This window comes from Salmo salar, chromosome ssa20 (assembly GCF_905237065.1).
Source record: "Salmo salar chromosome ssa20, Ssal_v3.1, whole genome shotgun sequence".
Classification (NCBI taxonomy): Eukaryota; Metazoa; Chordata; class Actinopteri; order Salmoniformes; family Salmonidae; genus Salmo; species Salmo salar.
In genome coordinates, this window is record NC_059461.1 from 15,052,700 (window position 1) to 15,075,045 (window position 22,346).

The window sequence follows — 22,346 nt, forward strand, 5'->3', positions numbered from 1 at the left end:
ATTTCCACTGGTCTAATGTCCATTGCTCATGTTTCTTGGCCCAAGCAAGTCTCTTCTTATGATTGGTGTCCTTCAGTAGTGGTTTGTTGCAGCAATTCGACCATGAAGGCCTGATTCACATAGTCTCCTCTCAACAGTTGATGTTGAGATGTGTCTGCTACTTGAACTCTGTGAAGCATTTATTTGGTCTGAAATTTCTGAGGCTGGTAACTCTAATGAACAAGAAGCAGCAGAGGTAGCTCTGGGTCTTACATTCCTGTGGCGGTCCTCCTGAGAGCCAGTTTCATCATATCGCTTCATAGTTTTAGCTACTGCACTTGAAGAAACTTTCTTGACATTTTCCGCATTGACTGACCTTCATGTCTTAAATTAATGATGGACTGTCATTTCTCTTTGCTTATTTGAGCTGTTCTTGCCGTCATATGGACTTGGTATTTAGGGCAATCTTCTAAATATGGCTATCATCTGTCTATCACCCCTACCTTGTCACAACACAACTGATTGGCTCAAACACATTAAGAAAGAAAGAAATTCTACAAATTAACTTTTAACAAGACACACCTGTTAATTGAAATGCATTCCAGGTGACTACCTCATAAAGCTGGTTGAGAGAATACCGAGTGTACAAAGCTGTCATCAAGGCAAAGGGTTTTTACTTTGAAGAATCTCAAATATAAAATATATTTTGATTTGTTTTTGGTTACTACATGATTCCATATGTGTCATTTCATAGTTTTGATGTCTTTACTATTATTCTACGATGTAGAAAATATTACAAATCAAGGAAAACCCTCGAATGAGTAGGTGTTCTAAAACTTTTGACCGGTATTGTATGTGCATGTCTCTCTCCAGCTTATTCTCCTGTATGGGCCAATGGAGAGAAGGTTGTGATCTGACTGGTCTCTGCAGCCCAAAAAAATAGATTTGTAAAATGTCAGTCAATGATGCTCAATACTGTACAACTCAGTGTTTGTGTGTGTGCGTGTGCGGGCGCATGTGTGTGTGTAAATGTAGTATTCACTTTGATGAGGAAGAGATAAACAGTGTAGGTAAGGTATTCTGTCAGGGGAGTGGGTGTGACTCTAATATCTTAGAAAAAGATCAATGGCCTCCATTAGTTTGTCCACTCCATTTAGAGTAGTCAGAGTTCATTAAGAACATGAGACACACACACACACCCCAGCTGATAAACACACACACGGATGCACTGTCAACTTGCATGTCTTGCAACTGAAGGACTAAAGGCCGACAGAACAGAGGTTTCCTCCTTTCTTAGTGCAGTCTACTCTTCTTTCAACCCCTGTTTCTTCCTTTTGTTCTCTCCGTCCTGGTCTCTGGGTTTAGAAGGATTAACATTGTACTGGAAAATTTGATTCACAAATTTATTTTTACCAGGATGTTTACTTGCAGAAGGGCTCTCCTCCTGTGGAAATGATCCCATTCACCCATGACATCAGAACACAGGGACTAAAGTCTAAAGCCAACCCCTATTCTACCATCCAGAAGTGAGGTTTTGGAAAAGCACAGCTACTTAGCCGAAACTAGAGAGGGTGACAGACAGTAGAAGGGGGGTGGACTTGGATAGGAAACATGTCTCTTCCTGACATGTATATATTACTTACTTACAAAGAATGATAAAAGAGTACATGTGTAGAGTTTGGTTGTGTAAATGTAGATTTACTGTATATGAATTGGCGGTAATGGTGGAGTTGTATGGTTGTAATGGAAAAAAAATGTGAGTTTTAACTTGAAGGTACTTGTGTAACCATGCTATTATTTTTGCAAAAGAAGAGAATTAGTGAGCAATGGTAACGAGTTGTGGCTTTTGTGGATAGATGTTCTGGGAACTGTGGGAACTTACATTCCCTGAGCTGTTGTTTTGGCAGATGTGACGTCATCAGGTTCACACACACACACAAAGCTGCGCTCAGGTCTTGAGTCTGTATGTGCTAGTCTAATGGCCTAGGCTCTCTGTCTCCCTCTCTCTGTCTTTTTACATAATATTGGGTTATGCCTCTCAGTAAGTTAGTGCAGATCGATGCAGCTTCAAAGTCTAGCCCGCTGTAATGCAATAGCTCGAGTGGTGAGCTTTTCTTCAAATGCATTTCTTAATCAGATCAGAAATAAATCTTGATGGTTTGTGTCCGGGTCCACAGTTTTTCTCTCTGAAGACAGTAACCTGCTGATGAATATGTTTTGGTGTTCTCCACTGTCCTCGCGCTGTAGGGGGAGGCCTGGGTTGAGTTAAGTGGGTGCAGAGCATCTACAGTATCTGGCTGCATGAAAACCGCTCTGGGAGAAAGCACTGGGAAAAAGCCTGCTATGTTATTACCACCAGACTGATCTCAGTGTTTGTTCAGTCAAAAATCGTTGTTTCAAATAGACCTTCAAACATCAATTTCTGACAACCTGACAGCTATTACACATGCTGAGAGACAGAGCTGAGCTAACACTGTACAACATGATGTTACAAATTACTATCATCACAATCAAAAGACAGAATACAAAACGAATAGTAAAACTCCCTTTCAATTGAAAATACATTGATTAGACAAAACACCTCACCACCATGTACAGTACCAGTCAAAAGTTTGGACACACGTACTCATTCAAGGGTTTTTCTATTTTTACTATTTTCTACATTGTAGAAAAATAGTGAAGACATCAAAACTATGAAATAACACATATGGAATCATGCAGTAACCAAAAACGTGTTAAACAAATAAAAATATATTTTAGATGTTAGATTCTTCAAAGTAGCCACACTTTGCCTTGATGACAGCTTTGCACACTCTTGGCATTCTCTCAACCAGATTCACCTGGAATACTTTTCCAACAGTCTTGAAGGAGTTCCCACATATGCTGAGCACTTGTTGGCTGCTTTTCCTTCACTCTGCGGTCCAACTCATCCCAAACCATCTCAATTGGGTTGAGGTCGGGTGATTGTGGAGGCCAGGTCCTCCATCACACTCCTTCTTGGTAAAATAGCCCTTACACAACCTGGAGTTGTGTTGTGTCATTGTCCTGTTCGAAAAACAAATGATAGTCCCACTAAGCGCAAACCAGATGGGATGGCGTATCACTACAGAATGCTGTGGTAGCCATGCTGGTTAAGTGTACCTTGAATTCTAAATAAATCACTGACAGAATAAATCACTGACAGTGTCTCCAGCAAAGCACCCCCACACCATCACACATCCTCCTCCATTCTTCATGGTGGGATCCACAAATGCGGAGATCATCTGTTCACCTTCTCTGTGTCTCACAAAGACACAGCGGTTGGAACCAAAAATCTCAAATTTGGACTCATCACACCAAAGGACAGATTTCCACCGGTCTAATGTCCATTGCTTGTGTTTCTTGGCCCAAGCAAGTCTCTTCTTCTTTTTGGTGTCCTTTAGTAGTGGTTTCTTTGCAGAAATTTGACCATGAAGGCTTGATTCACGCATTCTCTGAACTGTTGATGTTGAAATGTGTCTCTTACTTGAACTATGTGAAGCATTTATTTGGGCTGCAATTTCTGAGGCTGGTAACTCTAATGAACTTATCCTCTGCAGCAGAGGTAACTCTGGGTCTTCCTTTTCTGTGGCGGTCCTTCTGAGAGCCAGTTTCATCATAGCGCTTGATGGTTTTTCAAAGTTCTTGAAATGTTCCATATTGACTGACCTTCATGTCTTAAAGCAATTATGGACTGTCATTTCTCTTTGCTTATTTGAGCTGCTAATGCCATAATATGGACTTTCACCAAATAGGGCTATATTCTGTATACCACCCCTACCTTGTCACAACACAACTGATTGGGTCAAATGCATTAAGAAGGAAAGAAATTCCACAAATTAACCTTTAACAAGGCCCACCTGTTAATTGAAATGCATCCCAGGTGACTACCTCATGAAGCTGGTTGAGAGAATGCCAAGAGTGTGCAAAGCTGTCATCAAGGCATATGGTGGCTACTTTGAAGAATCTCTAGTATAAAATATATATTCATTTGTTCAACACTTTTTTGGTAACTACATGATTCCATATGTGTTATTTCATAGTTTTGATGTCTTCACTATTATTCTACAACATAGAAAATTGTAAAAAATAAATAAAGGAAAACCCTCGAATGGGTAGGTGGTTCCAAACTTTTGACTGGTACTGTATATAAATAAAATAAAATAGTAGCTAGATCATTCAGTGCAACCAATGATGGCTCCCAGACCCTTTATCCAACCATCAGCCATCTCTTGTCATCTATGATACATCCAGTTTAGGAAGTCACACTGATATCCGTAATAACTTGGTTCTGTTTGTCTTGCAGTTGTCCAGCACATCAAGAGGCACAATATAGTTCTGAAGAGGGAGTTGGGAGAAGGGGCGTTTGGCAAGGTTTTCCTGGCCGAGTGCTATAACCTGTCTCCTGAGCTCGACAAGATCCTGGTGGCTGTCAAGGTAACGCTGCTCTTTACTGTCTATCACAACCTACTGTAGACTACATTGTTTGACCAATTTCCAAATGGACTCCTAACCCCCAACCCCCTAACACTCTTATAGGAAAATCTGCCAATAGCCTGCTTCCACCAAGAATTCCAGCATTCTAAGTCTGTGGTGAAACAAGATCTTATTGGAGAGTTTTCATAAAAAATACATGACATGATGGGGGAAAAAACCCTCCCCCTGACCTCCTGTCCTTTCTGTGTCCCACTGTGGGACTCCCACATTATTCTAAGTGTGAAGTGGAGCTTTTCTGTATGTACTAGCAACCTGCAACCAAGTCACATCTAAGATGATAGATGTGACTTGGCACTTTCCAAGTTGCCGTCTCTACGGTCTAACATACTCATATCCACTAATGGTAGTGGTTTTACAAGAAAGTATTGGACAGGCATGCAGCCATATAGGCTTGGCTACCATGTTTATGGAAAAATACGCAAAGGAGGCATTGATCAAGATACTGAACACTGATATTAGTGATATTAGCTAATGCGTTAGCAGTCATGAAAAGATGCTAGAAGTCACTCAGGCGATCAAAGGCACCAATGTCCCGGTCGGTCATACAATATCATAGGTAAATCACGTTCAGGGGGGAGTTTCCTGAAAGCTACGTGTGAATAAACTTCAGAATTCGTCGAAAGAAGCACTTCAATGTTGGGTTGTTAGTGCATGGACGTGCAGTTGCTCAACACTGCCTTGCAGCTCTCAGGGACTGCCATGCAGAGCGCAGTAGAACTATCAGCCCACGGAGAGAAGCGGGAGATTGGACTTCGCACAACTTTCTAGAGTTTTCCCTGTTAGTTGACACCATCAACGTTTCCCTTTAGTGTGGCAATTGTGATCAAATCAACGCAATATTCGCCACTTTCAGTACAACACACCGCAACAAAACAAACTATGCACAAGATTTCGTTGTGGACAGAACGCATCGGAGTAAGATTCTATTGTGCAAGACTCAGCCTGTACTCTACACAGACCGGTGCGGCATAATAATGGCCGTAACGGAACAAATGGAATGGCATCAAACACATGGAAACCATGTTTGATGTATTTGATACCATTCCACTGATACCGCTCCAGTCATTCCTACGAGCCCATTCTCCCCAATTAAGGTGCCACCAACCTCCTGGGATGGATCTGTGCCATTTACTTTGAACTGGACTGTGTTTACAGCATGAGTGGTTGCGAGTAGATGCACTTGTCTTGAGATCAAAGTAAGAGCTGCATGTAGCCACGTGTGCACATTCTGTTCATATCCTTTGCTAGTTACTCAGTCATTAGCCCAGTTATAGATCATTTGTAGTCAGCAATAGGGGAGTCATTGATTCCTACAAGAGCACAAAACGTGTACATTTCTAGCCATCTTTGAATAGAGAGTCAGGTAAAGAGCTTTTTTTTGTCTTAAAGGGGTAGTGTTGTATTTTTAGACAGGCTTGAATAAGCTAAGTAGCCAATAGGCAGAGGGTAGCATAATTTGTCTGATTCTCTGTAATAATGGTATCGGAATAATAATTCATTTAATTATGTAAAACATTTTCTGTCACCTGCTTGTCTGAAGGACAAGTGGATTAACAGGTTAATGTCAAGCCCTGCATGTTTTTTTTCTTCTCAAAAGTCTCATGGAATGTAGGCCTACATTGAACACCACACATTGGCTGCTACTGTAGGATGAATGGTAGAACAGCTATTTCCATGTTAAAATGTCATGGGATGCATTTTCTCCATTGTTTTTGATGGTAGGTCACTCTGGTAGGCCTACATTATTATTCAATTGCCAGAGTAACCTACTTTGCCACTGTTAAAACTGCAACTTAAAGCCTCAGTATTCACAGTAAAAGTTTGCGCTCAGCAGATTTTTTTGTTGTTGAGGGAACACTGCCCAAGTCCATTTCTGTTCTGATCATAATGATGAGTCCTGTTTCCTGGAATGTATTTGGTTAAAGATGGGGGTGGATTAACCTCTTTTTCTGGCATCTCAGTATTCTAGCTGGGGGTCAGAACAGAGGGTCTGCCCTTGGCTTCCTTAGCTCTCTCCTGTTCCTATTTGTAAATGGACACTTCAGTTCTCTGTAAGCACAAAACACCCTATGTACTCATATACCCACTTTCTGTAGGACCAAATCAATTATTCATACAGAATCATTTCTATATATTTCTGTAGATATGAAAATAGGCCCATATTGCTTACATTTCCTGAAACTCTCTCTCTTCATCCCTCTCTCTCTATCTCTCTTGTTCCTCTCTCTCTCTCTCTCTCTCGCTCTCTCTCTCTCTCTCTCTCTCTCTCTCTCGCATTTGCCTCTGCACTAAAATCGCTATGACAGATTTCATGAAAATAGGAAAGATCAGAACACGAGAACCAATAACACTACTTCTGTAAACAATGACACAGTAATCCCTTACTGTATAAAAGTATACACCGTCTCTGCTTGGTCATTGTCAATAAGCTAACATTGTGGGCTATGGTTTTGTTTCTAGAACTCATTTTTACTTTAAGAGCCACTTAAGTCGGCACTTGGTGGACTTGAGCCAAAACAAAAACATCTTGTGGCAGAATAGTACCCTGTCAGTAAACATTTCTCAAACACAGTGTGCATGTAGTGAGTTCTGACGAAACGTAGGTAGTAACCTTTGTGTGTGTGTGTGTGTGTGTGTGTGTGTGTGTGTGTGTGTGTGTGTGTGTGTGTGTGTGTGTGTGTGTGTGTGTGTGTGTGTGTGTGTGTGTGTGTGTGTGTGTGTGTGTGTGTGTGTGTGTGTGTGTGTGTGTGTGTGTGTGTGGTCAGACCCTGAAAGAGGCCAGTGAGAATGCGAGGAAGGACTTCCATCGAGAAGCCGAGTTGCTGACCAACCTGCAGCACGAGCATATCGTCACCTTCTACGGTGTGTGTGTGGAGAGCGACCCCCTCATCATGGTGTTTGAGTACATGAAGCACGGGGACCTCAACAAGTTCCTCAGGTAAACCATTCTTTGAGCATGTTCAAATTAGGCATATACTGCATAAAAGCCCACTATATGTTTCAATAAGATTTTTAATAACACTGCTAGCTTATTTCGGGTAAACTTTTTTTGAACTCCAAGTACAGATAGGACAGATGGAAATTCATTTTAGGCATTAATCAGGCAAAGACATTTATTTTTGATTGTGACACGGCATCAGTGAGATCCAAACCTATAATCTTCTGTTCTCTATCGATGGAATTAGTCCACTGCGGTACCAGGATGAGGCTCGCTTGCCGTGTTTTTTACGCTTACCAAGCTGTTCATTTTAGTCTATTCAAACAGCCCCCGTTTCAAAGTAAACAAGGACTCAGTTAGTGGGCGGCGGACGCGGCCAACACACCTGAACACACTTAACAAGATAGAGGATAATGAGAGTTTTGTTGATGCTGAGAACAGAATGTATATATTTTCACGGTCACTGAACATGACTAAAGTTTTTATGGAAAGTTTTCTTAACGTTCTGAGAATGGAATGTATATGTTTTTAAATAACATTCTTAGAATGTTTTCTGAACAATACTAAAGTTCCTTGTGGTTTTTATGGAAAGTTCTCTTAATGTTCTCAAGAACAATTTGGAAAATGGCTTTAAATAGAACAATGAGGAAACCTTTCTGAAACATTATGCTGAAGTACTGAAAGTCCCACAGAAGAACGTTGTTTCTTAACGTTCTATGAACTATTTAAAACATTCCCAATGTGAAATCAGATGGAGAATGCTTCTAGAACATTACCATCATTGAAATATAAATGTAACCATGTTTGAACTTTTAGGAAACGTTCGGTTCAAATAATGAAATACCAAGAATGTTGTTTTTTTGTCAAGTTCCTTAATTACTATAGTGGGCTAAATCAGGGTCACACACACTGTACAGTAGTGATTCTCCTCGACTCATCCCAAACCATCTCATTTGGGTTGAGGTCAGGTGATTGTGGAGGCCAGGTCATCTGATGCAGCACTCCATCACTCTCCTTCTTGGTCAAATAGCCCTTACACAGCCTGGAAGTGTGTTGAGTCATTGTCCTGTTGAAAAACAAATGATAGTCTCACTAACCACAAACCAGATTGGATGGTGTATCGCTGCAGAAAGCTGTGGTAGCCTTGCTGGTTATGTGAGCTTTGAATTCTAAATAAATCACATACAGTGTCACCAGCAAAACACCCCCACTGCATCTCACCTCCTCCTCCATGCTTCACGGTGGGAACTACATATGCGGAGACCATCCGTTCACCTATTCTGCATCTCACAATGCCACGGCAGTTGGAACCAGAAATCTCTAATTTGGACTCATCAGACCAAAGGACAGATTTCCGCCGGTCTAATGTCAATTGCTTGTGTTTCTTGGCACCAAGCAAGTCTCTCCTTCTTATTGGTATCCTTTAGTAGTGGTTTCGTTGCAGCAATTCGGCCATGGCCTGATTCACACAGTCTCTGAACAGTTGATGTTGAGATGTGTCTGTTACTTGAACTCTGTGAAGCATTTGTTTGGGCTGCAATTTCTGAGGCTGGTAACTCTAATGAACTTATCCTCTGCAGCAGAGGTAGCTCTGGGTCTTACTTTCCTGTGTCAGTCCTCATGAGAGGCAGTTTCATCATACCACTTGGTTTGGTTTTTGCGACTGCAGTTGAAAAAACGTTCAAAGTTCTTGAAATGTTCCGCATTGACTGACCTTCATGTCTTAAACTAATGATGGACTGTCTTTTCTCTTTGCTTATTTGAGCCGTTCTTGCCATAACATGGACTTGGTATTTTACCAAATAGGATTATCAGGGCAGTTAGGGGGACATAAACTAAGTTACTTACATTGTGTCTGCCAACGCCCCTGGGATAATGCACATTTGATGCAGCATTATGACAACTTAGTGTCACAATGGTAGGGATTAACTGAGTGATCTTGTGTCATTGATAATTAATTGTCTCAACAGAGCCTTGAAATGCTTGGACAGAGTCCAGGAGCCAAGATGATTTGGATGGACTCCATCATTCCTGTAGTATCTTCTGTTTTCAGAATGTGTCAAAGTTAACTATAAAAGTGATTCAAACAGAGCTACAGTAATATTTTAGCCAGGTGTGTAATGACAGTAGCCATTGACTGCAGGAAAGGACTACATATGCTAAGAATGTTCCAAAGCCAAGCAACTATCCTGCACCATTCCTAGAAAGTTGTGGGAAAGTTGTATGCAAATTAACAATAGGACAACCACGCTCTCACTAAGTTCTAAGAAAGATATGGGATGTCACATTTCTGGTAATGATTTGGAATTTCAATGGATTTTTTCTCCCCTCCTCTCCTTCTGTAGGGCTCATGGTCCCGACTCTGTGATGATGGGTGACGGTCCGACAAACCGACCCGTGGAGCTGACCCAGTCCCAGATGCTGCACATCGCCCAGCAGATCGCTGCAGGCATGGTCTACCTGGCCTCCCAGCACTTTGTCCACCGAGACCTGGCCACACGTAACTGTCTGGTGGGAGAGAACCTGCTGGTGAAGATCGGTGACTTCGGCATGTCCCGAGACGTGTATAGTACGGACTACTACAGGGTAAGTGTATGTGTCGCCCTCTTTTTTCTTGGCCTTGTACTACCTCCCTTTGCATGGGTCTCCCTCTCTCTCCCTGCATGGGCATGATCAGCAGGCTATAGAGTCTTTGTCCTCTTCAGAACTGTTTCAATAAAAACGAGTATTCGAGCACTTTCAAGTTTCAAGTTTTTTATGCCACATGCGCAAGTACAGTTAACTACCTTTTTTACAAAGTCCAAACCCAACAATGCAATAATCAATAGCAATGTAATACTAGAAAAAAACACACAAGAAATTAGAAGAAATATGAAGAAAACAATAAGTGAGTAAGTTAGTAAGCATACTATATACAGGGTCAGTTCCAATACCATATTTACAATGTGCAGGGATACTGGAGTGATGGAGGTAGATATGTATAAGGGTAAGGTGATTAGGCAACAGGATTTAAGATAAACAGAGAAGTAGCAGGTTGTATGTGGGGTGTGTGTGTAGTCAATATAAATGTACAGTATGTGCATATTATGTGTCAGTGAGCAGATGATGGAGTGAGTGTGTGTGAGTGTGTAGGGCCCTGAGAGTGTGCATAGTGACAAACAATTTAAATAAAAAGGTCAATGAGGATACAAGGTGAATTCAGATTTTGTTAGCTATTTATCAGTCGTATTGTTTGGGAATAGAAGCTGTTCAGGAGCCTGTTGGTGTCAGACTTGATGCACCGGTACTGCTTGCAATGCGGAAGCAGAGAGAATAGTCTATGGCTTAGGTGGTTGGAGTCTTTAACAATTTTCCGGGCCTTCCTTCCACACCACCTGATATAGATGCCCTGGATGGCAGGGAGCATGGCCCCAGTGATATACTTGGCTGTCCGCACCACCCTCTTTAGCTCCATGCGATCGAGGTCGGTGCTATTGCATTCCAGGCAGTGATGCAGTCAGTCAAGATGTTATCAATGGTACAGCTGTAGAACTTTTTGAGGATTTGAGGGCCCATGCCACACTTACTGACATTGAGGGAGAGGCTGTTGCTCTGGCACCACATTGCCAGGTCACAGACTTCCTCCCTGTAGGCTGATTAATTGTCACCGGTGATCAGGCCTACCACCGTCGTGTCATCAGCAAACTTGATGATGGTGTTGGAATCGTGCTTGGCACGCAATCATCGGTGAACAGGGAGTACAAGAGGGGACAAAAAACACACCCCTGTGGCGCCCCTGTGTTGTGGGTCAGCGTGGCGGAGGTATATTGCCTACCCTTACCAACTGGGGTTGGCCGGTCAAGAAGTCCAGGATCCAGGTGCAGAGGGAGGTGTTCAGACCCAGAGTCCTAAGCTTGGTGACGAGTTTGGAGGTGACAATGGTGTTGAACCCTGAGCTGTAGTCAATGAACAGCATTCTCATGTTATCTAGGTGGGTGAGGGCAGTGCAATTGAGATTGTGTCATCTATGGATCTGTTGGGGCGGTATGGAGTGGGTCTAGAGTGTCTGTGATGGTGGAGTTAATGTGTGCCATAACCAGCCTCTCAAAGCACTTCATGATTACAGAAGTGAGTGCTACAGGTCGGTAGTCATTGTTGGATGAAGCCTTAGAGTTCTTGGTGACAGAAATTATGGTAGTCATCTTAAAACGTGGGGATTACAGACTGGGACAAGGAGAGGTTGAAAATGACTTTGAATATGCCTGCCAGCTGTTCTGCGCATGCTCTGAGAACACACCCTGGAAACCCGTCGGTCCTTGCGGGTGTTGACCTGTTTAAAGACCTGTTTCACGTTGGCCTCGCAGAGCGAGATCACCCAATCCTTTGGGTCGGTGATGGCCCTCACACCCGGCACGATGTTATTGGTGTCAAAGCGTGTATTGTATTCGTCTGGTAGAGGCATGATGGGGCAGATCACGGTTGGGTCTTCCTTTGTAATCCGTAATGGACTGTAGTCCCTACCACATGCGGCGGGCACCTTTTGAACTGTTTGTTTGTTTATGTCTGACTGTTATTTTTATGTATTGAAAAAGTGCATTTTGGTTTGATGACTCTGCGGAGGTCATAGCGGAACTTCTTGTACATATTCCTGTCCTCAGCCGTAGCCTCAGTGTTGTCTACGATCGCTCTGTGTGCAGTAGCCCTGTCCTTTAGTTTAGCGCCAACCACTGTGTTAATCCAGGGCTTTTGATTGGGGAAGCAGTGAACCCTCACCGTGGGGAAACCGTCGCTGATGCATTTTCGAATGAAGCCGGTGACGGAGGTGGTTAACTCGTCAATGTTATCGGCGGAGTGTCGAAACATATTCCAATCAGTGCTAGCAAAGCAGTCCTGTAGCATAATCTCTCCTTCTGGTGACCATTTCTCAAATCACGGGTACTTCCTGTTTGAGTTTCTGCTTGTAAACTGGAAACAGCAGTACGGATTTGCCAAATGGCGGACGAGGGAGGGCCTTGTATACTTGCTTGTGGGTAGAACAGTGGTCAAGGACTTTATCGCCCCTAGTGGCGTTGGAGACGTGTTGATAGAAGTTGGGCATCAGGTGTCTTAGTGATGCGGAATTAAAATCGCCGGCAACCAGAAAAACAGCCTCTGGATGCAGGTTTTCTTGCTTGCAGTGAACTAACTAACCAAGTATCTAACTAATTGATGAATCGATCAGTCAGCAGCAACATCCTGTAGGGACTGTGTATGGACTGGGTTGAGCAACACTGTAGAGGACTTATTCATAGGTGTCAGTGTACAGATGTCAGAAGTATAGTGGTTACTATGCAACCCGGCCTAAGGTCAATTCGTAGGATTTGGGATGTAAATTTGTTCGCATTTAGTAGGATATTTTACATTACCAATGGAATAGGAATTGGAGGATGTATAGTATCATGTGTCTTACCCTGCCGTACAATATCACATTAATTGGATGATGTAATTTATCAAACATCTTGGAGGATGTATAGTTTAGTATAGTAAGTCTTGCCCTGAGGCCAGGCTGCTTGTTGCATGTAAGCGTTTGTGGCTAACGTTAGCGGCTAATGCAGCAGGTTAGGAGAACTAACGTAGCAGGTCAGGAGAAATTACGTAGCAGGTTAGGAGGAATTTCGTAGCAGGATAGGAGAAATTACGTAGCCGGTTAGGATAATTAAGTTAAGTTAGGAAAAGGATCAAGGGAAGAGTTAGCTAAAATGCTACAGTTGTCCCCAACACGAGTCAAACACGCTGGACGGTCACCCATCCTCCTCGACCAACCTATCTACTTTCGTTTCTATGTTAAGTAACCAGACCATGAATCCATTTGTAACGTAACACAAAACACCAAATGGAGGTACACAAATGTATGTAACATATCCCTGACAGACAGACCAATGGACAGCTGAGAGCTGTGTCTCTCTGTCTGTCTGTGCTCTGCATGGATTAATATGATTGACAGGAGCTTAAAAGGGCCCTAAACGACACCCACCCTTGGCTCAAATAGTGTCTCTGTGTTTGGATCTCTCTTACTCCATCTCTTCATTCCTCTATCTCTCTCACCCCGTCTCTGTCTGTCTGTCTGTCTGTCTGTCTGTCTGTCTGTCTGTCTGTCTGTCTGTCTGTCTGTCAACTATTATTCCCCTCCCCACACACCCCAGAAACACACACACACACACACACACACACACACACACACACCTCCTCTTAGTACAATTAACCGCTGGAGTTTCGCCATAGCAATGTGCAAAGGCAGCACAGCTTAAGTTATATCAGACAGTCCCTATGAAAAAAAGTAATTAAAGAACTCTATTAGTATGCAGCTCCGATACCACAGAGAACGAGAGAGAGGCTGAAAAGGAGGGAAAGAGAAAGAGAGAGGGAGAGAGAGGGAGAGAGAGATGAGGAGAGAGGGGGGAGGCGAAATGGAGAGTGAGTCAAAGAAATCCCCACAAATAAAGACGCAAGAGAGGAGGGGTAAGGGAGAAAAGAGAAGAGAGGCTTCAGAATGAAGAGGTTGAGAGAAGGGACCGAGTGTGGAGAGAAAGAAATGAGCAAAGAGAAAGGAGCCAATGATAGAGAGATGCTGAGAAATAGACTGAGAGCTGCTCTCTCCCCCTATAGTTGGGTGAAAGAATGATGAACAATGATGTCATAGGAGGGATCAGAAGGTGGACCAGCACAAGTGGCTTCCTGTCTAGAGATTACGCCTGACAGTGGCTGCATCTGAAATGGTACCCTATTCACTAGTGCAATTCAGACGCACCAACACACTCAGAAAAAAAGGAACCGAATTGAACATAAAGATCAGCCTCTTTCATCATTTCTCTTTAATCCGCATGACCACACAAATCTGTATGCTTTTTAATTACAGACCGACAGACAAGGCTTGCTGTACTCACTCCTGGGGATAAGAAACACAGTAATTCCCAGTGGAATGACAATCTCCGTAGAAACACAAGGCAACGCAATTCAGTCTACTGGAAAAAGGAGGGGGAGTTTTGGTCACAGGTTCAGCAATGGCTGAAGAATTGCAACATTTACCTGGAGCTAACTCTGCAGATAGCACTACAGGGTGATCTGAAAAGTCATAGTCAATCAATCAATAATATAATAATACTTTAAGCAAAAACATTTATTTTTAATTTACAATCTGTAGAAATTATGAGAATAGAAAGGTTCAGAACTTCTGTGAAACATCACAGCACAGTTGAACAATATATAAATCCAATATGGATGGTGTTAAGAGATAGATGGGAGGAGTTGAATGGAGCTGAAGGTTGGGAATAATAACAACTAATAACAAGATAACTAATGTAAAACATACTGTGTCTGTAAAACGTATATAGGTTCAGAACTTTTGTGAAAGAAATAGATGGGACAGGAGTAAAAACAAACAAAATATAACTATTGTAAAATACATTGTGTCCGTAAAATGTATGTAGTATGTATAAACTGGAAGTAGAAGCCTAAGTGTTGTTCACTAGTTTGCTCCAATTAGGAGAAGGGTGGTAGGGTTAGAAGGTAATAAAGGAAAATATATATTTTAAAAAATTTGTTAATATATGGTGGGTCCATCTGCTTTGTTCCCGAAGTGTGTCTCCCTGAGATCCCAAGTTTGTGGGATCCCTCGTGCATGATTTACCCAGGTTGTCAGGAGCGGTCACCAAGTGAAGATTAACATCCCATCCTCATCGCCAAATGTGGTGGTTAATTTCTTTACTATCAAATGAGGAGAGACAAACTTATCACACAAGTCAGAGTTATACTTAAATGAAATCTTTAATCACTTATTAATAAGGGAGCAGGTCAATACAACACACACATATAAAGTAAATCGATTGAGTGCTCTACGATAATGATGGCTGGTCATGGCTGGTTGACGATTCACGCTCAGATGATTCATTGAGAGCCCCAAGATAAAAGTACAAAGGTATTTTATAGCCAAGATACACCCCGTTCAACCTACATGATGAACAACAGATATATAGAATGGGTCACAAGGTTAAGATTTGTATGAAAGATACCTATAATACATAGCAGACAGTATCTGCTGTGTCAACAGTTTTCATTGTGTAGAGACCAGTGTCTGGCCCTGTATAGAACAGAAACATTAACTCATGCTCTGGAATGCTCTTTAGATTTTATCAGCCAAAATACATCGGAAATCTCCTATTCTATTGCACAAAACAACCATTTGACGCAATAAAAGTATTATAACATAATCTTGCAATTTTCCACCATAATCCCCCATTTTGAGAATCCTCTCAATTTAAAAGAAAATTACAAGATTTAAGAACATTCATTCACATGTAGAAAATGCATACATTCTACATAAACCAATTAGCATAAAAGCAATAACTCATTGCATGGGTTCCTGCACGTGACCGGCTGCCATAGCACTGGCTCAGCCTCCTCCCAAGAAACTTAGCACTGTCTCCCATTTCAACGTCAAACACATTTTCTAAGCACTCTAGCAATTTGTCTGGGGGGGGGGGGTTATGATACACAGTCACCTGCACGAACCCATGAAGAAAAACAAAAGATTCATATGGTTTATGAGATTCAAAGCTATATTTTCATAGACAGTGAAAAACACATATTTAATGCATAATGCAGTGCATGCAGCAACGGAGTTTAATAAAATAAGCTTTAGTTATCTATCATACTCCAATGGATCAGAATGGTGGAAATAACTATTTCCATCCCAGAAACTAAAATTAGCATATCTTGTTGGACAAATCCAGGTAGTGACACCTAGTTAAAGTAAAATGTATCCCCTTGGTGCCTAATGAACATCCCAAGACAAACATCATGATTCCACTATTTATAAGGCAATACCTATAGATCAAATAGAGTAGGATCAGTTTCACTCTCCAGATCATAGTTCACCCTCTCCATTCACCATGGCATACTGAGAATAGTGTCAACATCTTTAGTTCATAACAACAATCAAAACAATCAATCCCTAATACATTAATTGCTTCACTCATATAGTTATTAACATAGTAAACTCAAATAAATCCTTCAGTTTTAAAAATCATTCCGTTTCCAAATCATAATTAAAAACCCAATTAATTATCCAACCCAAATTTAGAATGCCATTGCTCAGTGATTCAAATTGTTCCTATCACTCAAAGTCAAAAACCCTCAATTTAACACATATCAACATTGGCAGAATGTACATTTATATTAACGTCCAGTATAATTATCCTATAATTCTACTATTAACTTATTTATCACGATTATAATACAGATCAGTATCTCAATATTAATCTAATTACTATAATTTTATGAATTGTGTGTAAACCTCTACAATCAACCTGATACCCCAAAGTCTAAAACAATTTTGGGCACAGTTGACCCATCACACCATTAACTCTATCGCAGAGCCACAGAATCAGGAAGTTAAACCTATGACCCATCGGGAATAGAACAGGACAAACAACACAACAATACACTCCTTCACATATCACTCCATACACATCACTCAAGATATGTAAACTTTAATCCAAAACCTCGGAGGACAGTTACCTCCCCCATTTTGACACACGATGTTGCAGCTGTAGAACATTTTGAGAATCTCATGACCCATGCCAAGTCTTTTTAGTTTCCAAAGGCGGAATAGGCTTTGTCGTGCCATCTTCACGACTGTCTTGGTGTGTTTGGACCATTCTAGTTTGTTGTTGATGTGGACACCAAGGAACTTGAAGCTCTCAACCTGATCCACTACAGCCCAGTCGATGAGAATGGGGGCGTGCTCGGTCCTCCTTTTCCTGTAGTCCACAATCATCTCCTTGGTCTTGGTTACGTTGAGGGATAGGTTGTTATTCTGGCACAACCCGGCCAGGTCTCTGACCTCCTCCCCATAGGCTGTCTCGTCGTTGATCAGGCCTACCACTGTTGTGTCGTCTGCAAACTTAATGATGGTGTTGGAGTTGTGCCTTGCCATGCAGTTGTGGGTGAACAGGGAGTACAGGAGGGGACTGAGCACGCACCCCTGGGGAGCTCCAGTGTTGAGGATCAGCGTGGCAGATGTGTTGCTACCTACCCTCACCACCTGGGGGTGGCCCGTCAGGAAGTCCAGGATCCAGTTGCAGAGGAAGGTGTTTAGTCCCAGGATCCTTAGCTTAGTGATGAGCTTTGAGGGCACTATGGTCTTGAACGCTGAGCTGTAGTCAATGAATAGCATTCTCACATAAGTGTTCCTTTTGTCCAGGAGGGAAAGTGCATTGTGGAGTGCAATAGAGATTGCATCATCTGTGGATCTGTTTGGGCGGTATGCAAATTGGAGTGGGTCTAGGGTTTCTGGGATAATGGTGTCGATGTGAGCCATTACCAACCTTTCAAAGCACTTCATGGCTACGGACGTGAGTGCTACGGGTCTGTAGTCATTTAGGCAGGTTGTCTTTGTGTTCTTGGGCACAGAGACTATAGTGGTCTGCTTGAAACATGTTGGTATTACAGACTCAATCAGGAACATGTTGAAAATGTAAGTGAAGACACCTGCCAGTTGATCAGCACATGCCCGGAGCACACGTCCTGGTAATCCGTCTGGCCCTGCAGCCTTGTGTATGTTGACCTGTTTAAAGGTCTTACTCACGTCGGCTACGGAGAGCGTGATCACATAGTAGTCTGGAACAGCTGATGTTCTCATGCATGCCTCAGTGTTGCTTGCCTCGAAGCGAGCATAGAAGTGATTTAGCTCGTCTGGTAGGCTCGTGTCACTGGGCAGCTCGTGGCTGTGCTTCCCTTTGTAGTCTGTAATAGTTTGCAAGCCCTGCCACATAAGACGAGCATCAGAGCCGGTGTAGTATGATTCAATCTTAGCCCTGTATTGACGCTTTGCCTGTTTGATGGTTCGTCACAGGGCATAGCTGTAACGGCATTGGTAGTTGTGTTGTTAGGAATGAGGCGCAGGAAGCAACGAGCACAGGGAGTGTTGTTTTTTAATAACACTTTGAGAGAAGAAAACAAAGTTCCCAAACACAGGGGAATAAATATAAGGTACGACAATGCCAAGCCGACACGAACTAGACAGTCGAATACAACAATTAATCCCGCACGACAAGGAGCGGGCCAGCTAAACTAAATACCCCTCTAATGGCTAATTGACCACAGGTGTCTAAAATAAAAAAAAGGGAAAAGAAAAAGGGAATCGGTGGCAGCTAATAGGCCGGTGACGACGACCGCCGAGCGCCACCCGAGCAGGAGGGGGCGCCACCGTCGGTGGGAATTGTGACAATAGCAGGATTTCCTGTAAACTTCCGGGTTAGAGTCCCGCACCTTGAAAGCGGCAGCTCTACCCTTTAGCTCAGTGCAGATGTTGCCTGTAATCCTTGGCTTCTGGTTGGGGTATGTATGTACAGTCACTGTGGGGACGACGTCCTCGATGCACTTATTGATAAAGCCAGTGACTGATGTGGTGTACTCCTCAATGCCATCGGAAGAATCCCGGAACATGTTCCAGTCTGTGATAGCAAAACAGTCCTGTAGTTTAGCATCTGCTTCATCTGACCACTTTTTTATAGACCGAGTCACTGGTGCTTCCTGCTTTAATTTTTGCTTGTAAGCAGGAATCAGGAGGATAGAGTTGTGGTCGGATTTACCAAATGGAGGGCAACGGAGAGCTTTGTACGCATCTCTGTGTGTGGTTTACAGGTGATCTAGAATTTCTTTCCCTCTGGTTGCACATTTAACATGTTGATAGAAATTTGATAGAACTGATTTCAGTTTCCCTGCATTAAAGTATCCGGCCCCTTGGAGCGCCGCCTCTGGGTGAGTGGTTTCCTGTTTGCTTATTTCCTTATACAGCTGACTGAGTGTGGTCTTAGTGCCAGCATCTGTCTGTGGTAGTAAATAAACAGCCACGAAAAGTATAGCTGAAAACTCTCTAGGCAAGTTGTGTGGCCTGCAATTTATCACAATATACTCTACTACAGGCGAGCAAAATATAGAGACTTCCTTAGATTTCGTGCACCAGCTGTTGTTTACAAATATGCACAGCCCCCCCCCGTCTTACTGGAGTGTGCTGTTCTATCTTGCCGGTGCAGCGTATATCCTGCTAGCTGAATATCCATGTCATCATTCAGCCACAATTCCGTGAAACATAGGATATTACAGTAAACACTAACTCATGCTCTGGAATGCTGTTTAGAATTTATCACCCAAAAGATATCGTAATTCTCCTGTCAGTGTTATCTCCCAGAGGCCCATCCTCAGTAGAACACACATGCAATAGTTAAGAATACTCTATTCTGTTGCATAAAACAACCATTTGATGCAATAAAAGTATTATAACATAATCTTGCAATTTTCCACCATAAGTATGTATGTATGTATGTATGTATGTATGTATGTATGTATTTTTGTGTGTATGTATGTTTATGTATGTATATATAGAGTTGAAGTCGGAAGTTTAAATACACCTTAGCCAAATACATTTAAACTCAGTTTTTCACAATTCCTGACGTTTAATCCTAGTAAAAATCCCCTGTCTTAGGTCAGTTAGGATCACCACTTTATTTTAAGAATGTGAAATGTCAGAATAATAGTAGAGAGAATTATTTCATTCAGCTTTTATTTCTTTCATCACATTCCCAGTGGAATGATAGAAGTTTACATACACTCAATTAGTATTTGGTAGCATTGCCTTTAAATTGTTTAACTTGGGTCAAAAGTTTTGGTTCGCCTTCCACAAGCTCCCCACAATAAGTTGGGTGAATTTCGGCCCATTCCTCCTGACAGAGCTGGTGTAACTGAGTCAGGTTTGTAGGCCTCCTTGCTTGCACATGCTTTTTCAGTTCTGCCCACAACTTTTCTACAGGGTTGAGGTCGGGGCTTTGTGATTGCCACTCCAATACCTTGACTTTGTTGTCCTTAAGCCATTTTGCCACAACTTTGGAAGTATGCTTTGGGTCATTGTCCATTTGGAAGACCCATTTGCGACCAAGCTTTATTAACTTTCTGACTGATGTCTTGAGATGTTGCTTCAATATATCCACATAATTGTTCTTCCTCATGATGACATCTATTTTGTGAAGTGCACCAGTCCCTCCTGCAGCAAAGCACCCCCACAACACGATGCTGCCACCCACGTGCTTCACGGTTGGGATGGTGTTCTTCGGCTTGCAAGCGTCCCCCTTTTTCCTCCAAACGTGACGATGGTCATTATGGCCAAACAGTTCTATTTTTGTTTCATCAGACCAGAGGACATTTCTCCAAAAAATACGATCTTTGTCCCCATGTGCAGTTGCAAACCGTAGTCTGGCTTTTTATGGCGGTTTTGGAGCAGTGGCTTCTTCCTTGCTGAGCGGCCTTTCAGGTTATGTCGATATAGGACTTGTTTTACTGTGGATATAGATACTTTAGTACCTGTTTCCTCCAGCATCTTCACAAGGTCCTTTGCTGTTGTTCTGGGATTGATTTGCACTTTTCGCACCAAAGTACGTTCATCTCTAGGAGACAAAACGCGTCTCCTTCCTGATCGGTATGACAGCTGCGTGGTCCCATGGTGTTTATACTTGCGTACTATTGTTTGTACAGATGAACGTGGTACCTTCAGGCATTTGGAAATTGCTTGATGAACCAGACTTGTGGAGGTCTACCATTTTTTTCTGAGGTCTTGGCTGATTTCTTTTGATTTTCCCTTGATGTCAAGCAAAGAGGCACTGAGTTTGAAGGTAGGTCTTGAAATACATCCACAGGTACACCTCCAGTTGACTCAAATGATGTCAATTAGCCTTTCAGAAGCTTCTAAAGCCATGACATCATTTTCTGACATTTTCCAAGCTGTTTAAAGGCACAGTTAACTTAGTGTACGTAAACTTCTGACCCTCTGGAATTGTGATACAGTGAATTATAAGTGAAATAATCTGTCTGTAAACAATTGTTGGAAAAATGACTTGTGTCGTGCACAAAGTAGCTGTCCTAACCGACTTGCCAAAACTGTAGTTTGTCAACAAGATATTTGTGGAGTGGTTGAAAAATTAGCTTTTGTACAGCAATCTAAATCTCTTTGGGCTAGGCGTGCCGCTAGCGACCCACCTCGACAACATCCGGTGAAATTGCAGAGAGCGAAATTCAAAATACAAAAATCGTAACATTAAACATTCATGAAAATACAAGTGTCTTACATAGTTTAAAAGCTTAATTTCTTGTTAATCCAACCGCTTTGTCAGATTTCAAAAAATCTTTACGGCGAAAGCATACCCTGCGATTATCTGAGGACAGCGCCCCGCACACATCAGCATGAAAAACATTTTCCAAACCAGCCGAGGCGTCACAAAAACCAGAAATAGCTATAAGATAAATCACTTACCTTTGAAGATCTTCCTCTGTTTGCAATCGCAAGGGTCCCAGCTACACAACAAATGGTCATTTTGTTCAATAAAGTCCTTCTTTATATCCCAAAAAAGTCTGTTTAGTTGGCGCATTTCATTCAGTAATCCACCCGTTCAACATGCAGACAAAGGAATCCCAAAAGTTACCAATAAACTTTGTCCAAACAAGTCAAACAACCCTAATATGTAAATAAATTCTCAAATTTAAGACAGAATGTAGTATGTTCAATACCGGAGATAAATAACGAAGTGTGCGCCCTCATCCACGTGGGCCACAAGACTACAGTCAAAATGAGAGCCACCTTGAAAAACTACAACTTCTAACTCATTTAAAAAAAAAACAAGCCTGAAACCCTTTCTAAAGACTGTTGACATCTATTGGAAGCCATAGGAACTGTAATCTGCCAGGAATTCCATTGAATATCCCATAGACAAGCATTTGAATGGACTGTGACCTCAAATAAATAAATATCTGGATGGATTCTCCTCGGGTTTTTGCCTGCCATATCAGTTCTGTTATACTCAAAGACATTATCGTAACAGTTTTAGAAACTTCAGAGTGTTTTCTATCC

At 42.1% G+C, this 22,346-nt stretch overlaps 1 protein-coding gene across 2 annotated transcripts in view; it reads left to right on the forward strand.

Moving 5' to 3' along the window:
• The window catches only part of LOC106580092 (BDNF/NT-3 growth factors receptor), an 85,308-nt gene that overhangs the window by 50,493 nt on the left and 12,469 nt on the right, over positions 1 to 22,346 (forward strand). Inside the window, exons 14-16 of one of the 2 annotated variants that reach the window (XM_014160731.2) lie at positions 4,304 to 4,434; positions 7,260 to 7,432; positions 9,778 to 10,024. In XM_014160731.2, the coding sequence (XP_014016206.2) occupies positions 4,304 to 4,434; positions 7,260 to 7,432; positions 9,778 to 10,024 (551 nt within the window). The remainder of the gene's footprint in view (positions 1 to 4,303; positions 4,435 to 7,259; positions 7,433 to 9,777; positions 10,025 to 22,346) is intronic. The other variant, XM_014160732.2, reaches the window with a different exon arrangement.